The sequence below is a fragment of the Anomaloglossus baeobatrachus genome, chromosome 4 (assembly GCF_048569485.1).
Source record: "Anomaloglossus baeobatrachus isolate aAnoBae1 chromosome 4, aAnoBae1.hap1, whole genome shotgun sequence".
Taxonomy (NCBI): domain Eukaryota; kingdom Metazoa; phylum Chordata; class Amphibia; order Anura; family Aromobatidae; genus Anomaloglossus; species Anomaloglossus baeobatrachus.
In genome coordinates, this window is record NC_134356.1 from 246739371 (window position 1) to 246758472 (window position 19102).

At 40.4% G+C, this 19102-nt stretch overlaps 1 protein-coding gene across 1 annotated transcript in view; it reads left to right on the forward strand.

Annotated features, from left to right (window-relative positions):
* TMTC2 (transmembrane O-mannosyltransferase targeting cadherins 2) overlaps positions 1-19102 on the forward strand; it is a 414704-nt gene that overhangs the window by 368535 nt on the left and 27067 nt on the right. The window contains exon 11 of the mRNA XM_075344777.1: positions 8922-8985. Coding sequence (XP_075200892.1) covers positions 8922-8985 — 64 coding nt within the window. The remainder of the gene's footprint in view (positions 1-8921; positions 8986-19102) is intronic.

Sequence of the window (19102 nt, forward strand, 5' to 3'; positions counted from 1 at the left end):
TTTGTGCCAAGAGATGCAGATTTTGTGCTGAAATTTTTACACCATATTCCTGCACCCACTCTACACCTCCTGGCAAAAAATGGCTTCACTACCGCATCATACCTACCGCATGTAATTTTGATGCTTTTTTTGCCAGAAAGTGTAGATTGGGTGCATAAATATAGTGTAAAAATGTAATCACCAAATTTTCATCTCTTGTCCCAAAAATGCAAAATAAAAACAAAAAGGTTTTGCTATGGTTTTCTGCTAAGAGGTACAAATGTGATGTTGAAATATCTACGCCAGACTTCAGCTCCAAATTATCACTTCCTGACAGAAAACCTACACCGAAACGCCGTCAAAACTATTTTGTTGCATTTTTTGGCCGAGATATGCAACCTTGAAGATTAAGTTTTTATACCTGCAGCTGTGACCCGCAAATAATCTGAGTAACATCAATGCTCATCTCGCGGCTCAGTCATTCTCTGCCTGGAGCTTACAGCGCACAGTCATGTTCTGTACCCGTATGCTGTCACATCAGATGTATCAGACCTGTGATCGTCGTGGACCTCATATTACGTCCGACCTGGGTTTTTGGGGGGTTGATAAAGGGGAGTTTTCTTTTGTTTTATTTCAAATAAAGGATTTTTTTGGCATTTTGTTTTTTTCTTTTCACTTACAGATTAGTAATGGTAGGGGGTCTCGTAGATGGTCTCATCACGGTCTGTGATTGCAAGCATTCAGACACACTGTCACACAGGGTTGAGGCATGTCTGACTGCAACCAATCACAGATGCTTGGACGGCCGTTGGGCAAAGGAAGCAGTGCATATGGATGAGTGATAATGAATGGCCCTGGAAGTAGTATAAGCGTCCCCGGAACCAGTTACAGCCACGCTGGACCCTCTGTAATTATAACGCACTTGCTTTATTCTTTTTTTTCTTTATTTTTCCCTTTATTTTATTTTTTATTTTCGGAGTTTCCAGATTCAGATCATTACCTGTAGTTCCCTGGCAACTCCGTGCCCAGCACTCATTTGAGGCTGCGCGGATCCATATTTTTACAATCCAAGTCCGCCCATCACTATTCCTGAGCACTTTTGTGTGTATCTTATGTATTTTGAGCTGCTGATCATAAAAATCCCTGATATTTTCCTGTCACTTACCATTTTTCTGAAATCTTCTGCTTGAGCGATTTTATTTTTAGTTTTTTATATTTTCAGGCTGTCCATGTATTATCAAAAATATATGTGCCGTTATGTAATTTATAGGCAACAACTTACATTTGTCAAAAGTAAATGCAGAGTTGCTGTCTTCAAGACTTCAAAGATGGCATTTGCTATCACCTGGTACAAACGTTTCTGTCTTTCAAAGCCACTAAAATGACTTAACACAGTTTTTTGAACAGGTTGTCAACCTTTGCACCGACATTGATGGGTTGTTCGCAGCTTTGGGTTGAAAGCATGAGCCGAAACAGAGGTGTCTTTATTGACTTATCAGTGCTAAGCCTCTAGGATGTCTCGTTACACAATGGTAATGTCCATCCTTCAATATGTTGGCTTTGCTGCACACATGAGAGAAACATGAGAACATCGAACTGTTCTTGAAACACATCAAGTAGAGCAACTACAACTGGATCATCTTTGGAGATTTATTAAAAGTAGTGGCACTGCTGCTTGGAATGTTGCTCAGATATACCAAGTACTGCTGTTTCATTTGCAAATGGGACAGCTGTGCTAACCAGACCCGTTACAGAAGAACTAAGTGATCAATCCGTAACCAGCGGACTCCCATTCAGAGAAATGTCGCACATAAAGCACTTGGTGATCCAGTAATGATATTTCTGCCACCACTTCACATAAAACTCAAAATAACTTCGGCACTCAAAATTTGATTTGTCTCAAAAACTTTTTTTTGTGTATTTTATTTCACAATTGACAGTCCATATAACAAACAAAACATTTTCAGCCTAAGCCTTCTTCAATGACTGTTAGTAAATACAGAAAAATAATGTAACATACAATTAGTACCATTGCATAAATGAATATAAGACATTATATATGTGCAACAAAAAATTGCGGCATGTCATATAAGGTTATGACCGATACGGAAATATTCTATTACCTAGATAAATAGAATGGAGCTGGTTAAGTACACCTCTGAGGGACTGTTATAAATCAACAGGATAATGCCTGGGATAACAAGATAATGCAGTATCAATTTATGGGACAAACATAAAATAAGTCACGTTATATAATGAAATATGCTATAATGGTGACAGTAACATGTGGGACAGCAAAAAGGAATCGAATATATCAGTAAATAAGTGAACAACAGTAAAAATTAAATGATATAATGTGAAATAATATGAGACAAAAAGAGACCCAAATATAGGGAGTAGCATACCTATATATAGAGATAATTAATGGAAAGCCATAATCTGGTGAAGAAAACTAAATTGAGGACCAACAGTAGCAATCCACTCCCATAAATGCAAAAATGAGAATCAATATGTTTCAATTAATTAGGGATGTCATAACAAAAGATTCAGGACTAGTCCTGGTCAAGAGGGAAAGAGGGGAAAAAAAGAGAAAAAAAATTTAATTAAAGGGTCATTTATTTTTTTCTGTTTTTTTGCAAATGCAACATGTCATTGAAAATTACCATATTTTTCGCTTTATAAGACACACCTGTTTATAAGACGCACCCCCAAATTTGGTGAAGGAATAGAGAATTTTTTAATAAATGGGGTCCAACTTATAATGCCAGTGTCCGTCTAACAAATAATATAGGGTATATGTCCCTCATAGCCCCCTCATCCTAAAATTAGCCCCTTAATCTGGATATGGCCACCTTATATTGAACACGTCCCCCAGTGATGCCACATTTCCCCTATGGCTGGCACACGGCCCCTGTGGCTGGCATACAGGTCCACTTTGGCTGGCACACAGGCCCACTGTGGCTGGCACGCAGGCCCACTGTGCCTGGCACACAGGCCCCCTATTGCTGCACATGGCCCCCTGTGGCTGGCACACGGCCCACTGTGGCTGGCACACGGCCCCCTGTGACTGGCACACAGGCCCACTGTGGCTGGCACACAGGCCCACTGTGGCTGGCACACAGGCCCCCTATTGCTGCACATGGGCCCCTGTGGATGGCACACAGCCCACTGTGACTGGCACACAGGCCTACTGTGGCTGGCACACAGGCCCCCTATTGCTGCACATGGCCCCCTGTGGATGGCACACGGCCCACTGTGGCTGGCACACATCACCCTCTGTTAGATATCGCCCCCATGTTGCTGCTTTTAGTAAAATAAACTCTTTACTTAGCTTCTGCAGCACTGTCCTGTCTCGTGTCTCCCTCCTCGGGGTTGAGCTCCTCCTGTCTCCTGCACTTCCTACTTCCTGGTTCTAGTGCCGGTCACGTGATCGGGACAGCAGAGAGATATCTCTGCCTGCCTGATCACAGCGGCAGGAGGGAGACCGGACAGACACGCAGGAGGAGGTGAGTAAAGAGTTTATTATTTTACTATGGGCAGCAGCATGGGGGCCATATCTAACACATATTATATGAGCGGGAGCAGGAGATCAAACGCTGCCGCCCGCAGCTTCACCTGCCCCCACCAGCCCCCCAGCAGCCTCCAGCACCGCTCCAGAGCGGCCCGCACCTCCACTGGACTGTCTGTGTGTGTGTGTGTGTGTGTGTGTGTGTGTGTGTGTGTGTGTGTGTGTGTGTGTGTGTGTGTGTGTGTGTGTATATATAGATATAGATATATATAGATATAGATATATATATATATATATATATACACACACCCCCTCCCGTATATTCGGATTATAAGACGCACCCCCTACTTTCCCCCAAAATTTGAGGGAACAAAAGTGCGTCTTATAAAGCGAAAAATATGACTTTCTGCCTCAACATTTGGAATTCTTCTGAAAATCTTGGGGCAGTCAGTGATGAACATAGCGACTAGTTTCACCAAGATGTTGCCACAATGGAAAAGCATCATCAAAGCTACTAGAATCTATCAATGCTAGCTAATACGCAATGCACCTAACGATGAGGACAAGTGAAAATCAGTAGCAGAACACTTTTGGTTCAAGTGAGCCAACTCTGCGGGCAACAATTACTGTATTTTTTGGATTATAAGACACACTTTTTTTTACCCCAAAACTGGGGGTAAAATGGGTGTGCATCCTACAATCTGGATATGGCTTACTGGAGTGGGTGTGGTGGAGCAGGGTCATAGGAGGCAGGGTCGGCGATACTGAGGGCTCGGAGGAGCAGTGGAGCGACTCAGGAGGGTAACAGGACGAGGTGTCTAGACAGCGAGTGTATTGATCTGACTGTGGGCTCCATTGAATTGCCTGCAGTTAATGCAATGGACTTCAAGAAAATGTCCGTGGAGGTGGCGCATGCGTAGTTTGATGCAATGAATTTCAAGAAAATCGCCACTGAGTCCTATCTGCGCACACGCCACCTTCGCTGCCATTTCCTTGAAGTCCATCTTGTCAACCGCGGGCGATTCAACAGAGCCCGCAGTTAGATCAATGGCACTCGCTGCTGAGCTACCCCGTCCTGTGACCCTCCTGAGTCGCTCCACTGCAGTGACACCCCCGCAGATCAATGGCGCCTGCCGCAAACCCTCCGCAGCCTGCCAGCAGATCAATGGCACCCGCCTCTGCCGCGACACCCCTGATTCTGCAGTATCACCTACCCTCCTGAGCTGCAACACCCCCTCCACTGAGCTCGCAGCATCTCAGACCCTACCTCCTGGGCCTTTCTGAGCCGTTCCACCACCAGTGCTCCCCCTGGTGAGCATTAGGATTAAGACACACTAATATTATAAGACGGACCATCATTATAACATTAAAAATTATTTTTTCCTATTTTCCGCTTCTAAATTTGGGGTGCGTCTCATAATCCAGTGGGCCTTATAAAATGAAACAAATGGTACATGATTCCTAGTCGGTAAAACTTTATCTCATGTTTCTCAAAATTTTGACGTTATACAGACTATCAGAAATTATATTTCTGCTTAACTCGATTGCATTTATCAAAGTCATCAAGTTTTCAAGGAAGTAAAACTTTTGAAAATATTTGTTGTCCTTGATTATCTGTGACATACCGATATACTTACTTGACATAGGAAAAGCAAAATGTGTTTTGGAGAATTTTTTCTATTTTTCTTCAAGAAAAGGAAGAATCCCTTCAGAAGAACAATATCCTTTATAAAAGACTAATGCAAAACTGTAGATTGTAGCAATGCATCATCTTAGGAGCTTTAAATATGTTTGTGAAATAGATAAAGCATTAGTCATGTGGAGGGAAATTCCCTTATCAGTTATTCACTTTAAACTGGTGAGACTCCCCGGAGGACTATACTTCATGTATGTTTTAGTGATTTTGCTTTTTATGGAGCACTGGCTAAATACACTCTCTGAGCATGTGATAGTGGAGAAATATTTCTGCAGTGTTTTAATTCTTCATTTCCACTTGAGTACTAGAGAATGTAATATCCATCATCCATTTTGTGCATTGCATGGCGGATCATATTTCTGTAAGCAGACTACAAACGAGACTCGCGGAGCGCTTGTAGCTGTGGAAATAATATTAGCATTTTTTCAGACTGACATGAATTCCTTAGCAGTTTGCTCTTGGAGGCAGAAACTAATGTAACAGTTGCACAGGAAATAAAATATATATTAAAAAAAAAAAAGTAAAGGAAAAAGTGGACTTCATATTTCATCCTGTTGTTTTGTTATCTGGGCAATGTAAAATTAATCCATTAACCATCTCTGGGTGAATAATGATTTCCTCGGCTGTAATATTTTATATTCTGTGGCAGGGCAGGAGAATTATTTAATGCTTGCTGTAAATAGAAATATGCTACATAGCAGCTTGCAAACCAATCAGTCTTTTAAATAGAAAACCGATGAAGGAACCAAACTTAAATGTGTAAGGCATTGACACGGGAAGTATATTTCATTTATTTTTCTTTTATTTATGAAGAAAATAAATTCAGCTGAGGTACTGTGCTTGTTTTTAGGTTGAATGCTGATAAAATTCACAGTGCCTGTTGCCAAATTACTGGTAGAGAGTTAACTATAGTGGGTGCTAATGCAATTGAACCCTTCACCCCCTGGCGTTTTTCCATTTTTCGTTTGTTTTTTCCTCCCCTTCTTCCAAGAGCCATAACATTTTTATTTTTTTCATCAATATAGCTATATGAGGGCTTGTTTTTTGCGGGACGAGTTATGCTTTTAAATGACACCATTCATTCTGCCACACATTGTACTGGAAAACAAAAAGAAAAAAATTCCAAGTGGGGTGAAATTGTTAAAAAAAAATGTACAATTACACGATTGTTTTGTTTTTTTGTTTTTTATTCATCATGGTCAATATTTTGAAAAATTGACCAGGCACTATGATTCCCCAGGTCAGTACGAGTATACATATAGTTAATAGTACATGTATAGCTTTACTTTTATTTAAGTGGTGAAAAAATTCAGAAGGTTGTCAAAGAGATTCCTCTTTTGTCACCATTTTCAGAGACCCGTAATGCTCTCATTTTTCGGGATCTGGGGCTCAGGGATGGCTTATTTTTTGCATTTTCAGCTGACACTTTTAATTGTAACATTTTTGAGGACATGTGACTTTTTGATCACCTGGTATTGCATTTTAGTGTAATGTTGTGGCAACCAAAAAACGTAATTCTGGCATTTTAATTATTTTCTTGTTACGCCGTGCACCGATCAGAATAATGGACATTTCGGAACTCGACAATACCAAATATGTTTTTTTTGTATCATTATTGTTCTATTCTTAATGAGACAAAAGAAGGTGATTTGAACTTTTACTTTTTTTTTCTAAACTTTTTGTTCTTTACATTTTTTAATGATTGTACTAGTACCCCTAGGGGACTTTATGGCTACACACTCCAATCGCTTCTTCTGATCAGAGTGATGCTTCAGCAACTACCTGCCTGTTAGTGCTTAGGCACATTTAAAAAAAAAAAGTCCCAGATATTCCCTTTAACTTTGTTTTGGTTATAATCAAGCTGTAAAGAGCACAGAATTAGTGAAGGGCGTACACGAACTGTAACAGTCCGGATCCGTGCAGTTTCAAACGTACCCGAGTGCCGGGCCCGGAATTCTCAGATAATTACGGGCATTGATCTGGATCCGGCAACTAGGGAAATAAAAATAAATAAAGGAAAAATAAGAATGATGCAAAAGCTTCATACTTACCGAGTCTCCGGCGGCCGCTCATTCATTCTGGGGCCGTTTATTAGCCTCATGCATATGCACTGCTTTCCCCTTCCACCGGCATCTGTGATTGGTTGCTCTCAGATGCGCCCTCAGGCTGTGTGACAGCATGTCTGATACTTCCAATCACAGAACCCAGTCTGTGGTCTATCATACAGTAAAAATAAATTGATAAAAAAATTGTTGTAGGGTCCTACCCATGTTATGCTACCCAGCACAGATAAAGTATACAGCAACAGGCTGCAGCTTCCAGCCATGAGCCTATCTTGGCTGTGTATCAAAATAGGAGGAACTGCATGCGGCTTTTTTTTTTTTTTTTTTAAATCTTTTAAATAAATAATTTTCAAACACAATGTGTGGTTCTCCTCCCCCCTCCCACCCCTAATTTTGATACCCAGCCATAAAAAAGCCCGACAGCTGGGTCTGGTATTCTCAGGTTGGGGAGTCCCATGGTTTTTGAGCCCCTTTAAGCCTAAAAATAGCATCCTGCAGCTGGCCAATATTGCCACATCCATTAGATGTGACAAACCCGGCACTTTACCTGATTTTTCCTTATTTCCCTAGTGCGGTGGCAATCGGGCGTAATAATTGTTTTTTTTCCTGGTGTGGTTTGGGTGGTTCCCATTCCTAAAACCACCAGAAAAGGCACCACCAAAATGCTCAAAAAATGTTCCTTTTAATTTCTATGAAAAATAACATTGTTCATACGCTTCAAGCTTTCAAAAACACTTGGTAAGATGAAATAAAGTATATGTCACTACTTTCAAGTGGCTGCTGATGGAAAGTGCTACAAACTAGGCACTGTCTTATTAAATGGCTACAAAAACTGCTTCAGGGAAAAAAGATACAAAATAACTGGGAAAAACTCTTCAAAACTGCTACAGGAAAAAAACATTCACAATGAATGAGTTTCCCGAGAAGAAAACAACAAAAAACTCAGTGTGTCTATGCCTTAAAAAAATCTCACTGTTAGAGTCTCCGTTAACTTATTCTGCATGATATACAACATAAAAAAGGCTACATTTTTAATGAAACCCAATTGCAAATAATATTTTTAGCCCAAAATGTATATGCATTTAATTATTAAAGTGTGGTTGAATAATCACTGTAAGATATGGTTTAATATCAGTATATGAAAAAAAAAGCCTGGAAAGCAGCTTCATAAGAACATTGTATTTCACTGATAACACAGTTCCAGTACAAATGTAATTTTCCCAAAATACTACTCAACAATAGTAGCAGAATATTTATGCTTTTAGTTTGTGAATGTCACTTTTTATAGCAGGGCTTCAATAAAGATGCCTTTTTGGATTACATGTGACCTTGCCTCTATAATTGTGCTAAAGAATGATTGATGGGTAGACTTCTTATTAATGTTCTTAATGAGCTGATCACAAAGTAATTCCAGTAATTAAATTATTCTTTTCTGCTAATAAATGTAAATAATAATAAAAAAGGAAGAAAATTGATTACTGTGAATTAATTGAATCTTGACTGGTAGGATAGTAATTTGCAATATATGTCATGCTCTGTGAAATACGAGGCTTAATTTATATATAATTTATCATTTAATATGTAAAGTACATTGTTACCATATGTTGTAAAAAAAATCAGACACACATTTAGTTAATGATTAAGAAATATAATTTCTTTGCTCTTTCCTTTTCAGGCAAGCCAGTCTAAATGAAGCAGCAGAAACATACTACAAAATGGCAGCTGCACTGCGGCCTAATGTAAGTGAATATACCATATTCAGTTCTGGATTTAGTCACTTTTTCTACCCCAGATCATAAATGTAATTTTTAGTTTCAGTGTAGGGATTGGATTATGGCCACATTTGGATGATCGTTATTTACGGTCTGTATATGGTTTGCATTGACTGTGGGTTTCCTGACCCAAACTTACAGCCACGTATATGAGACTGTAACATCTGGTCAAGACGCTCACTATCTGTTTAGGCATTACATGTATAAAGGGAAAGTGATATACAGCCACTCTTTTATCAATGACTTCTTTGACTAATGTTGCGATGGTTTATTGAAGCATGTGAAGGGTTAAAAAAAACCTTCTTGGATGTGGTTTTGAGCACTTTGAGGAGTGCAGCTTTTAGAATGGGGTCACTTTTAGGTATTTTCTGTCACCTAGGCTTCTCAAAGTCGCTTCAAATGTGTTGTTGTCCCTCAAAAATGGTTTTGTTAATTATGTTTGATAAATAAGAAATTGCTGATGAACTTTGAACCCTTCTAACTTCCTAACAAAAAGAAATTATGTTTTAAAAATTGCGCTGGTGTAAAGTAGACATGTGGGAAATGTTTTTTATTACCTATTTTGTGTGACATAACTCCGGTTTAAGGGAATAAAAATGTAAGTTTGAAAGTTGCAAAATTTTCACCAAGTTTCCTATATTTTCACAAATACAAAAAAATATTGTCCTAAATTTACCACTATCATGAAGTGCAACATATCAAGAAAAAAAAATCTTAAAATCACTGGGATCCGCTAAAGCATTGCAGAGTTATTAACTCATTAAGTGACTCTGGGCAGAATTGGAAAATTGGCTTGGTCAAGAAGGTGAAAACAGTATACAAAGAGGTTAACTCGGGCACACTCAAAGATGAAAGTCTGAGACAAAATGATGCTTGAAAATCAATTTGCTTGTTTTTTATTGGTACAAAGGTCAAAAAGAATTTAATTCTAACGTTTCGGCCTTAACACATAGGCCTTCGTCAGAGATAATCTATATGGTCATAAGAAATATACACGTGTATTTCCCATATATAGGAGCCTCAGGCACCACAGGAATTCACATGGAGACTGCTTTCACAACCCATACCTCTGAGTTTTTCTCCTTTCCCAGGAATGTGATGAGCTCTCCCCAATCTTCCTAACTTCTCCTCCTTCATACTCTTGCTCATCATCAGCATACCAGGAACATACATTTCAGTACTTTAACCCTTAGGGTGACTGTCCACTTTTGGACTTATCTGATGCCAATTCACTTCTGTGCGGTTACCATATGTTAATACACCAAGCATATACTACCCTGTCAATTGTGAGGATTTCACTATCACCAGCACACTCACGTAGATCTGTGCCAATCTACATCTGAGCGGTTCTCATACGCGGCTACTGGTGGTTACCACTTTCCTCTTTGTTGTGAGGACACTATCTACGCTGGCACTCTTTTTTGTAACTTTCGCTATAAGATACCCATTGGTACCTTGTAGTGGATTTCATAATTCTGATAACATCTTGGGATTACTTGCCCTCATTCCCTCCCCTTGGCATACTAACATTGGTCAACAGCAAAGGCAACTAAAATTCTCTATCTGGATCTCCTATATATGGGAAATACCCGTGTATATTTCTTATGACCATATAGATTATCTCTGACGAAGGCCTTTGTTTTAAGGCCGAAACGTTAGAATTAAATTCTTTTTGACCTTTGTACCAATAAAAAACAAGCAAATTGATTTTCAAGCATCATTTTGTCTCAGACTTTCATCTTTGAGTGTGCCCGAGTTAACCTCTTTGTATACTGTGACATTTTTCCTCGGTGCACCTATCATACCAACAGTGAGCCAGACTTTATTATTTTCTAAAAAGGTGAAAACAGGCTGGGATATGAAGGAGTTAAGGAGTGTTAAATTTAAGAATCAATGATAAAACTAACATTTCTGAAAGGAATGGTTTAAAAAAAAAAAAAAAGAAGAAAAATAGAAGTTTTAAAAAGTTTATTTTTATCACTTAACAAAATGCAAAATGTATAATCAAAAGAAAAATCTAAATCAAATCAAAGGGTGTGAACACTCTTTGCCCGCAAAACAGTATTACTTCTTGGTATATTTGCACAAAATAAGGGATTTTTCTGATTTACAAAACAACATGATAATGATCCATATTTTCATATATATGCTGAAATACAGTCATGAACTGAAACAGTTGTGTAGGAGGCTTAAAACTGGATGAGGAACAGCTAAACTCTGCTATAAAGATGAGAATGCAGAAGACCGTTTCGTATCAAGTTATAAATCATGGCAAGACTGAGCACAGCAACAAGACACAAGGTTGGTATACTGCACCAGCCATGTCTCTGCCAGGCAAAGACTTCGAAGAAGAGTGAGGTTTCAAATTGTGCTTTACACGGAAAAATTATGAAGAAATGGGCAACATTAAGACTGTAGACCAAGGACATTTAGTGAGTGACACATTATGCTTACTTCTCTTACTTCTCTTCGAAATCTGAAGATGTGAAGCAGTGCTCTCCGTTTAGAGCTACCAAGAGCCCGTGGGATCCAGCTACACCCATCTACTGCTCAGAGAAGTTTGGCCAGAAGTGGTCTTCATGGAAAAATTGTGGCCAAAAAGCCATATCTTTAAAATAAAAACGAGACCAAGCTTCTCAACTATGCACAAAAACGGAAGCTATGTTGCAGAAATATGGCAGCAGGTACTCTGAAATATTTTTCTGCAAGACAAGGCAGTTTGCTCTCCGAAGGGCTGGAAAGTGGTGCAATAAAGAGTGTCGGCAAACAACAGTCATGCATACTGGAAGTTCCTTGCAAATTTTGGGCTGCATTTCAGCAAATGGAGTTGGTGATTTGGTCCGGATTAATGGAGTATTCCATGCTGAGAAATACAGGTAGATCCTTATCCATCATGCAATATCAGAGATGCGTATGTTTATCTCCAAAAGTATTGTGCAACAGGACAACGACCCCAGACATACAATGTCATTAAAGACACATTAATTGACATGTCATTAATGGGACTTATATTTTTTTTATACCCTTCTTGCTTTACAGCATTTTTCTGCACCTGCCTCAATCTTTTGCACCGTACTGTATATTTCTCAAAAGCAAACAAAAAAATATATATGGGTATGTATGTACATTTTGTATCTTTAGTACTTCTTTAAGGTAACATGAAAGATATAGGTACCTTACACTATCATGATAATCTTAGGGCTTGCTCACACCACCGTATTTTTGGTCTGAGTGCATTCCATGAAAACATTGGATTATACTTGTCCCAATGTAATTCTAAGGGGCCAACCACGTCTGATTTTTTTTTTTCCTCTCACTGAGGCAATCAAATGAAAAAAAAAATCACAATGTCCCAGTTGGATCTGATTATCAGATCGCACTCAGCCATGCAAGTCAATGGACCCATGGAAAACATCGGAATGCTCTCCGATGACATCTGAGTGCAGTCCAATTTTCATGAAGTGGCATAATGGAGAAGATTGAAAAATTATGTTTCTCCATCTTCTCCTTATCCAAAAGAAAGTCATCAGCTATGTACACACGCTAATCAAACTGTGATCAGAATGGGGTAACCTAATCAGGCTTCTTTCGGATGAGAGAATATACAACTATCTGACCCTAGTCTTAAGGGCGCTTTAAAAGCTGCGACATCGCTAGCAATGTCGCTTACGTTCGCACTCGCCCCCGTCGTTTGTGCGTCACGGTCAAATTGCTGCCCGTTGAACACAATATCGCTAGTACCGTCACACCTACTTACCTTCATAGCAACGTCGCTGGGGGCGGTTTGTGCGACGTCACAGCGACGTCACACGGCAGGCATCCAATAGAAGCGGAGGGGCAAAGAGCAGCCGAATGAAAGTCACGTCCACCTCGTTGCCGGAGGACGCGGGTACGGTGTTCGTCGTTCCTGGGGTTGTCACACGTAGCGATGTGTACTGCCTCAGGAACGACGAACAACCTGCGTCCAGCACCAGCAACGACGTTTGGGAAATGAACGACGTGTCAACGATCAACAATAAGGTGAGTATTTTTGATCGTTGGCGGTCGCTCATACGTGTCACACGCAACGACGTCGCTAAGGAGGCCAGATGTGCGTCACAAATTCCGTGACCCCAACGACATCTCATTAGCGATGTTGTTGCGTGTAAAGCGGCCTTTAGGCCGGGATCACATGAGCATGTAAAAAAATTGCACCGATTTTCATCCAGGAGAACAAGTGAAATCCGCTTGGTAATCCATATGTAATGGTTTTCCTATCACAGAAAGTGTTTTTTATTCATAGAACACACTTTATGGGAAACATTTTAGTCGATGCAAAATGGAACAAAATTAAACTTGGAATATTTTTTCCATTTAAAGCAACAAATCTTGTGCAACATTAGCTTCATAAATAAAAGGCTTAACTGTTTTGGCAGATATTCCTTGTCGTTTGCTGGAATATCGCAGTGGATGAAATGAGTAGTTCTCCGTTCCCTGTGGTGCTTTTATCTGTTGCTTTGTATACGCTGGACTATATTTAATACTCCTGAAGGACATTAATGATGACCTCTGCTCGAAAGTGTTTCTTAATATATTTAGAGCAGCATTTTGCAGCCCAAGGATATTTTATTTGTTACAATTGAGCATCTTGGCTCTTGAGAAACTAAGTGTATAATATAGTAATTCTCAGCAGGTCATATTGGTGAAGTCATTTATTAAAATCTGTTGTGTCATCTATTTGGGATAAGAGGATATTTATTTTCTTTTTTTTCCCCCTTAAATTGCAAGAATTTTATTTCTACCATCATAAGATGTTTGTTAATAAATTGCCCTAACAATCCTTTGATCTATTTAGGTTTAAGTATAAGTGGTGTGACGCCCTGGGCATTATAGTGCAGTATGGAAGTGATACAGACCCCAAGCAGTCCATATGTAGGGAACATAGGGTTTTTATTTCCAGCCTCCCGGATTCCACATAACACATCATATGGCAAACCTATTATATCATATGACATAACAATAAAGACTGGCCCGGCTGGGCAGTGATTAATACAACATACCTCTGTCTTACACTACTAGGGATGCATATGGGTAGGGATAGGATTCAGCCGGTTCTGTCCGGTTCGAGAGAACCGGTTGTTAAAATAGCAGTCGGTTCCCCGAACCGGCAAGAAACAGCTCCGGCGATCCGGTTCCCTGTATTCATTTGTGTTAGTGTCTCTTTAAGACTCTAACACAAATAAATCCCTGCACCTCCGCGCCGCACTTCCGGGTACAGTGGAGCCTGTCTGCTCCCTGACCCGGCGTGCAGTGACGCGCTGACGCTGCAGAGGTCACGGCAGTGTGAGGAGGTAGCTCCTCCTCCTGCCGTCTGTCAACTTCAGTGTGCAGAGTGCCCCGGAGGATGGAAGACAGAGGAGAGGCCGCAGGTGCTTGGAGCAGGTAAGCGCTCAGTGAGCCGAAGATGCAGGGAGAGGGGCCGCATAAGATGGCAGCTATATGGGGAGAGCAGGCCACATAAGATGGGAGCTATATGGGAAAAGGAGTACATGGGATGAGATCTGCTGGAGAAAGAGGCCATAATGGGATGGGATTTGCAGGGGGAAAAAGGTCATAATAGGATGGGATCTGCAGGGGGAAAAAGGTCATAATGGGATGGGATCTGCAGGGGGAAAAAGGCTATAATGGGATGGGATCTGCAGGGGGAAAAAGGCCATAATGGGATGGGATCTGCAGGGGGAAAGAAGCCATAATGGGATGGGATCTGCAGGGGAAAGAGGCCATAATGGGATGGGATCTGCAGGGGGGGGGAGAGACCACATGGGGTGAGATCTGTATGGGGAAGGTCGTCCATTAGAATTTTAGCAGGGCTCCTTTAGTAATAATTTTTAAAAATTGTAGAAAAACTGTTTAATAAAATATGACTGACAGTGACTGGAACAACTGGTACTGGACAGGAGAGTAACGGTAGAGGAGGGGAAGAAGGGGAAAGAGATTATACTTTAAATTACTTGGATTTTTTGGTTGAGGAAATTGCGTGAAAATGGGTGTGGTTAACAGAATGGGTGTGGTTTTCAAATGGGCGGGGTTTACAGAGAACCTGTTGTTAAATAATTGAATCCCACCCCTGCATATGTGGCCTGACTCTGTGGTAACAGACCTTCAGCTTGCACAACTGTGTGCACCCACACACTGACTCCAGTCAGTACACGCAAAGCCCCCTCCTCCAGGGGCTGTCCCTGAGGCTCTCTGTTTTTCTCTCTCTCTCTCTCTCTGTTAGTCCGTGTACTCAAACACTCACATTATATGCAATGAACCTCACCCACAGTTGGAGGTATATGGACACTCCCATCTCCATCAGCATTCAAATAGGCTTTTGTAATGCCTTTAATCCTTCTTGTGGCACTAAAAGTATCAGAGTAGTCTGTCACCATCCTACAGGGGGCAATGATGGCTCAGTGTACCTTTGTAGCTCTGGGGACCTGGGTTCAAATCCCACAAATGACAACATCTTCAAGGAGTTTTTATGTTCTCCTTGTTTGTGTGGGTTTCCTCCCTCATTCCCAAAACATACTTAAAATTTTTAGTCTGCCTTCACATGTTTGTGTCTCCAAACCCAGATATACAGTACAGACCAAACGTTTGGACACACCTTCTCATTCAAAAAGTTTTCTTTCTGAAAAGTGTAGATTCACATTGAAGGCATCAAAACTATGAATTAAAACATGTGGAATGAAATACTTAAAGTGTGAAACAACTGAAAATATGTATTATATTCTAGGTTCTTCAAAGTAGCCACCTTTTGCTTTGATTATTGCTTTGCACACTCTTGACATTCTCTTGATGAGCTTCAAGAGGTAGTTACCGGAAATGGTTTTCCAACAGTCTTGAAGGAGTTCCCAGAGGTGCTTAGCACTTGTTGGCCCTTTTGCCTTCACTCTGCAGTCCAGCTAACCCCAATCCATCTCGATTGGGTTCAGGTCTGGTGACTGTGGAGGCCAGGTCATCTGGCGTAGCACCCCATCACTCTCTTTCTTAGTCAAATAGCCCTTACACAGCCTGGAGGTGTGTTTGGGGTCATTGTCCTGTTGAAAAATAAATGATGGTCCAACTAAACGCAAACCGGATAGAATAGCATGCCGCTGCAAGATGCTGTGGTAGGCATGCTGGTTCTGTATGCCTCAATTTTGAATAAACCCCCAACAGTGTCACCAGCAAAGCACAACCACACCATCACACCTCCTCCTCCATGCTTCACGGTGGGAACCAGCCATATAGAGTCCATCCGTTCACATTTTCTATAAAGACATGGTGGTTGGATCCAAAGATCTCAAATTTGGGCTCATCAGACCAAAGCACAGATTTCCACTAGTCTAATGTCCATTCCTTATGTTCTTTAGTCCAAACAAGTCTCTTCAGCTTGTCGGCTGTTTTTAGTAGTGGTTTCCTAGCAGCTATTTTATCATGAAGGCCTGCTGCACAAAGTCTCCTCTTAACAGTTGTTCTAGAGATGCGAAGGTGTGTCCAAACTTTTGGTCTGTACTGTATGCCTTTGAGGCTCTTGAATTTGAGTCTGGAGATCTGTGGTTGGTTCGGGAGTCATGGTTCATTCATAGAGCATGAAACACAGACAGGTCAACGTAGCCTTGAGTAGAGGCATGCCAATAATTGAATAGAACACTTAGCATGAACTAATTATTATCTAGCTAGTTTTAATATTATGATCAGAGTGTATTTATAGATTTCTTAAGTTGATACAAGTATATTTCATGCTGTAAAAATTTTGCCTTTGCATGTTTGTTCATTTCAAGCTACAACATGACCATCTGTTCGTTCTTTTATATCTTTCTAATATACTTTGAGGTGTGACATATGCCTCAAGCTCCTAATGGAAAACTGTGGATGGATAATCTTTGTCTAAAATCACTTTTAAGTATCTCCCACATCTGGCTATGAAGTCACAATAAGATGAGTCTTTGAAGTCTGGCCTAAAGCATATGAAACAAAAGCTCACAAAATCCACAAGGCCCAAGCCACCATCTTTAGATAGTTGGAACTCACATGTCTGCATCTAAAATAAATAGTGCTACCTGCAAGGCCTGTCTGACCCGGTCTTAACACAGCTTGCTTCCTGTGATATATGATTTCCATCAACATCACACTGTTCGCAAAGTATTTTCCATTATGTAATGGAAGACACTTCTTGCATATTTTTAACAGCAATAGAAAATGGTAAGACATGAAAAAACTGCACACCACTGAAGATAGAGGATCTAGAAGTAATATAACACTATTAAAAGGTTTGTCAAGGCCCAAGATATTAATCACATATATCTTAAATAGGTCATCAATATTGGATCAGTAAGGGTCCAACACCCAGCAAAAGTAAACTTAGAATGTTATTGCAATATGCAACTCCATTTAATGTGTAGTGACCACTGTCGGGTAGTGCAGTACAGCTCCCTATTCTTTCACTCAAGGGTACTACGAAGCAGCAGTACCTGGCAGCAGCCACTAAACATTGAAAGAAGCTGTGCAGTGCAGTTCCGTTCTGTCTTTCCTAGCAGCCTACACAGGAGCTACTATTAGCTGATTTGTGGAATGCAGGGGGTTGGACCACACCGATCCAATACTAATAGCCCATCCTGTGAATAGGTCATCAATATTTTATAACTGGAAAAGCCCTTTAAATCCTGATAGCAGCATAACATAGGACAAGAAAGCCTGATTCCAGGGCTATATCACTTACTCTACTGCTTAGGGCAGTTTTCATAGAATACCTGTTTTGTCTGTTGTAGATGTAGCAGAGCGAAGTGTTATAATGTGTGTTTGCGCTCACACCACCGACTGGCAGCTTCCTGTGTACACAGTGAATTGTCAGCAAGCTGCTAATCAGTGGTGCATTTTATAACAGCGAAAAAATGTGATACTAAACCCAATTGTTAAAACATAAGTTCCCTGATGAAGAGGTGAAACGCGCGTTGGGATGACCTGGGAGGCTTCATACCACCGCACCAATATTTAGGGAGAAATTGACTGGATACTTAACAATAAGTGATTATACATATTGGTTTACACTGAAAATATTATAACTCAGGAATTATTGAATGCATTCACGGAAGAGTAGTTAATTATATTGGTTCCCCCTATATTCCCTTATTTATATTGTGACAGTTAATCTTAAAAATTGCACCAGTATGTTTACATAACTTTATATTGAAGTTGTTGTGGTATAGCCAACCTATATGGACTTCTTGCTGATTTTAATTAATTTTATATGGTTCTAAATAAATAAATAAAAATAATTTTTTAACTATTGGGTTTAGTACCACATTTTTTCGCTGTTATCTAATGTTTTTTGGGTGGTCCCCTATACGTAATTAGTAGGTCTTTGTTAGTGACTAATGATAGATCAGTGGTGGGGCAAGGTTACACAGATTAGCTGGTCTGGGCTGCATATGATCTGTAGGCTGGTAGTGTTACTTTCCTGCTGAAAAAACACTAGACACAGCCTAATGAGTGATTCAACCCTAGAATCAGGTTCCTGTGAGCTATACTATGCTGGTCTCAGGTAAAATAGCAAGAACCTGCTGATGGACTACGTTTAACCCCTTCACGACCTTTGATGTATGTGTTCATCATGATCAAATAGGGGTTCATGGCTTATGATGTAAACTTGATAACAATCTCGCAAGCACAGGAGCTGTGCATGTGCAATCACCGCTGGGAGTTCAGGATAAGTGATAGCCGATCTCTGGCTGTCCCAGGTACAGTTCCCTTGCCCTTGCTGGCTATTTAACCGCTAAATCCTGCGTTCAATAGCGATTGCAGCATTTAGGGGGCTAGGAGAGGGAATGCGTGCTCCCTTACCCAGCCGATCAGTACCATTGCTTCCCAATCATTAAAATGGTAACCCAAGGTCAAATAATGACCTCCCAATTACCTGGCTATGGCAAGCCTGTTATATGATGCCAGCAGCAGCGTTCTGACACTGCAGCACTAGCAGCACTAAGAGGTATAATCCATTGCAATCTTTGTGCATTGCAATGATTATACCAGTGATCAGAGTAATAAGTTAAAGTCCCATTTGGAAATAAGTAAAAAA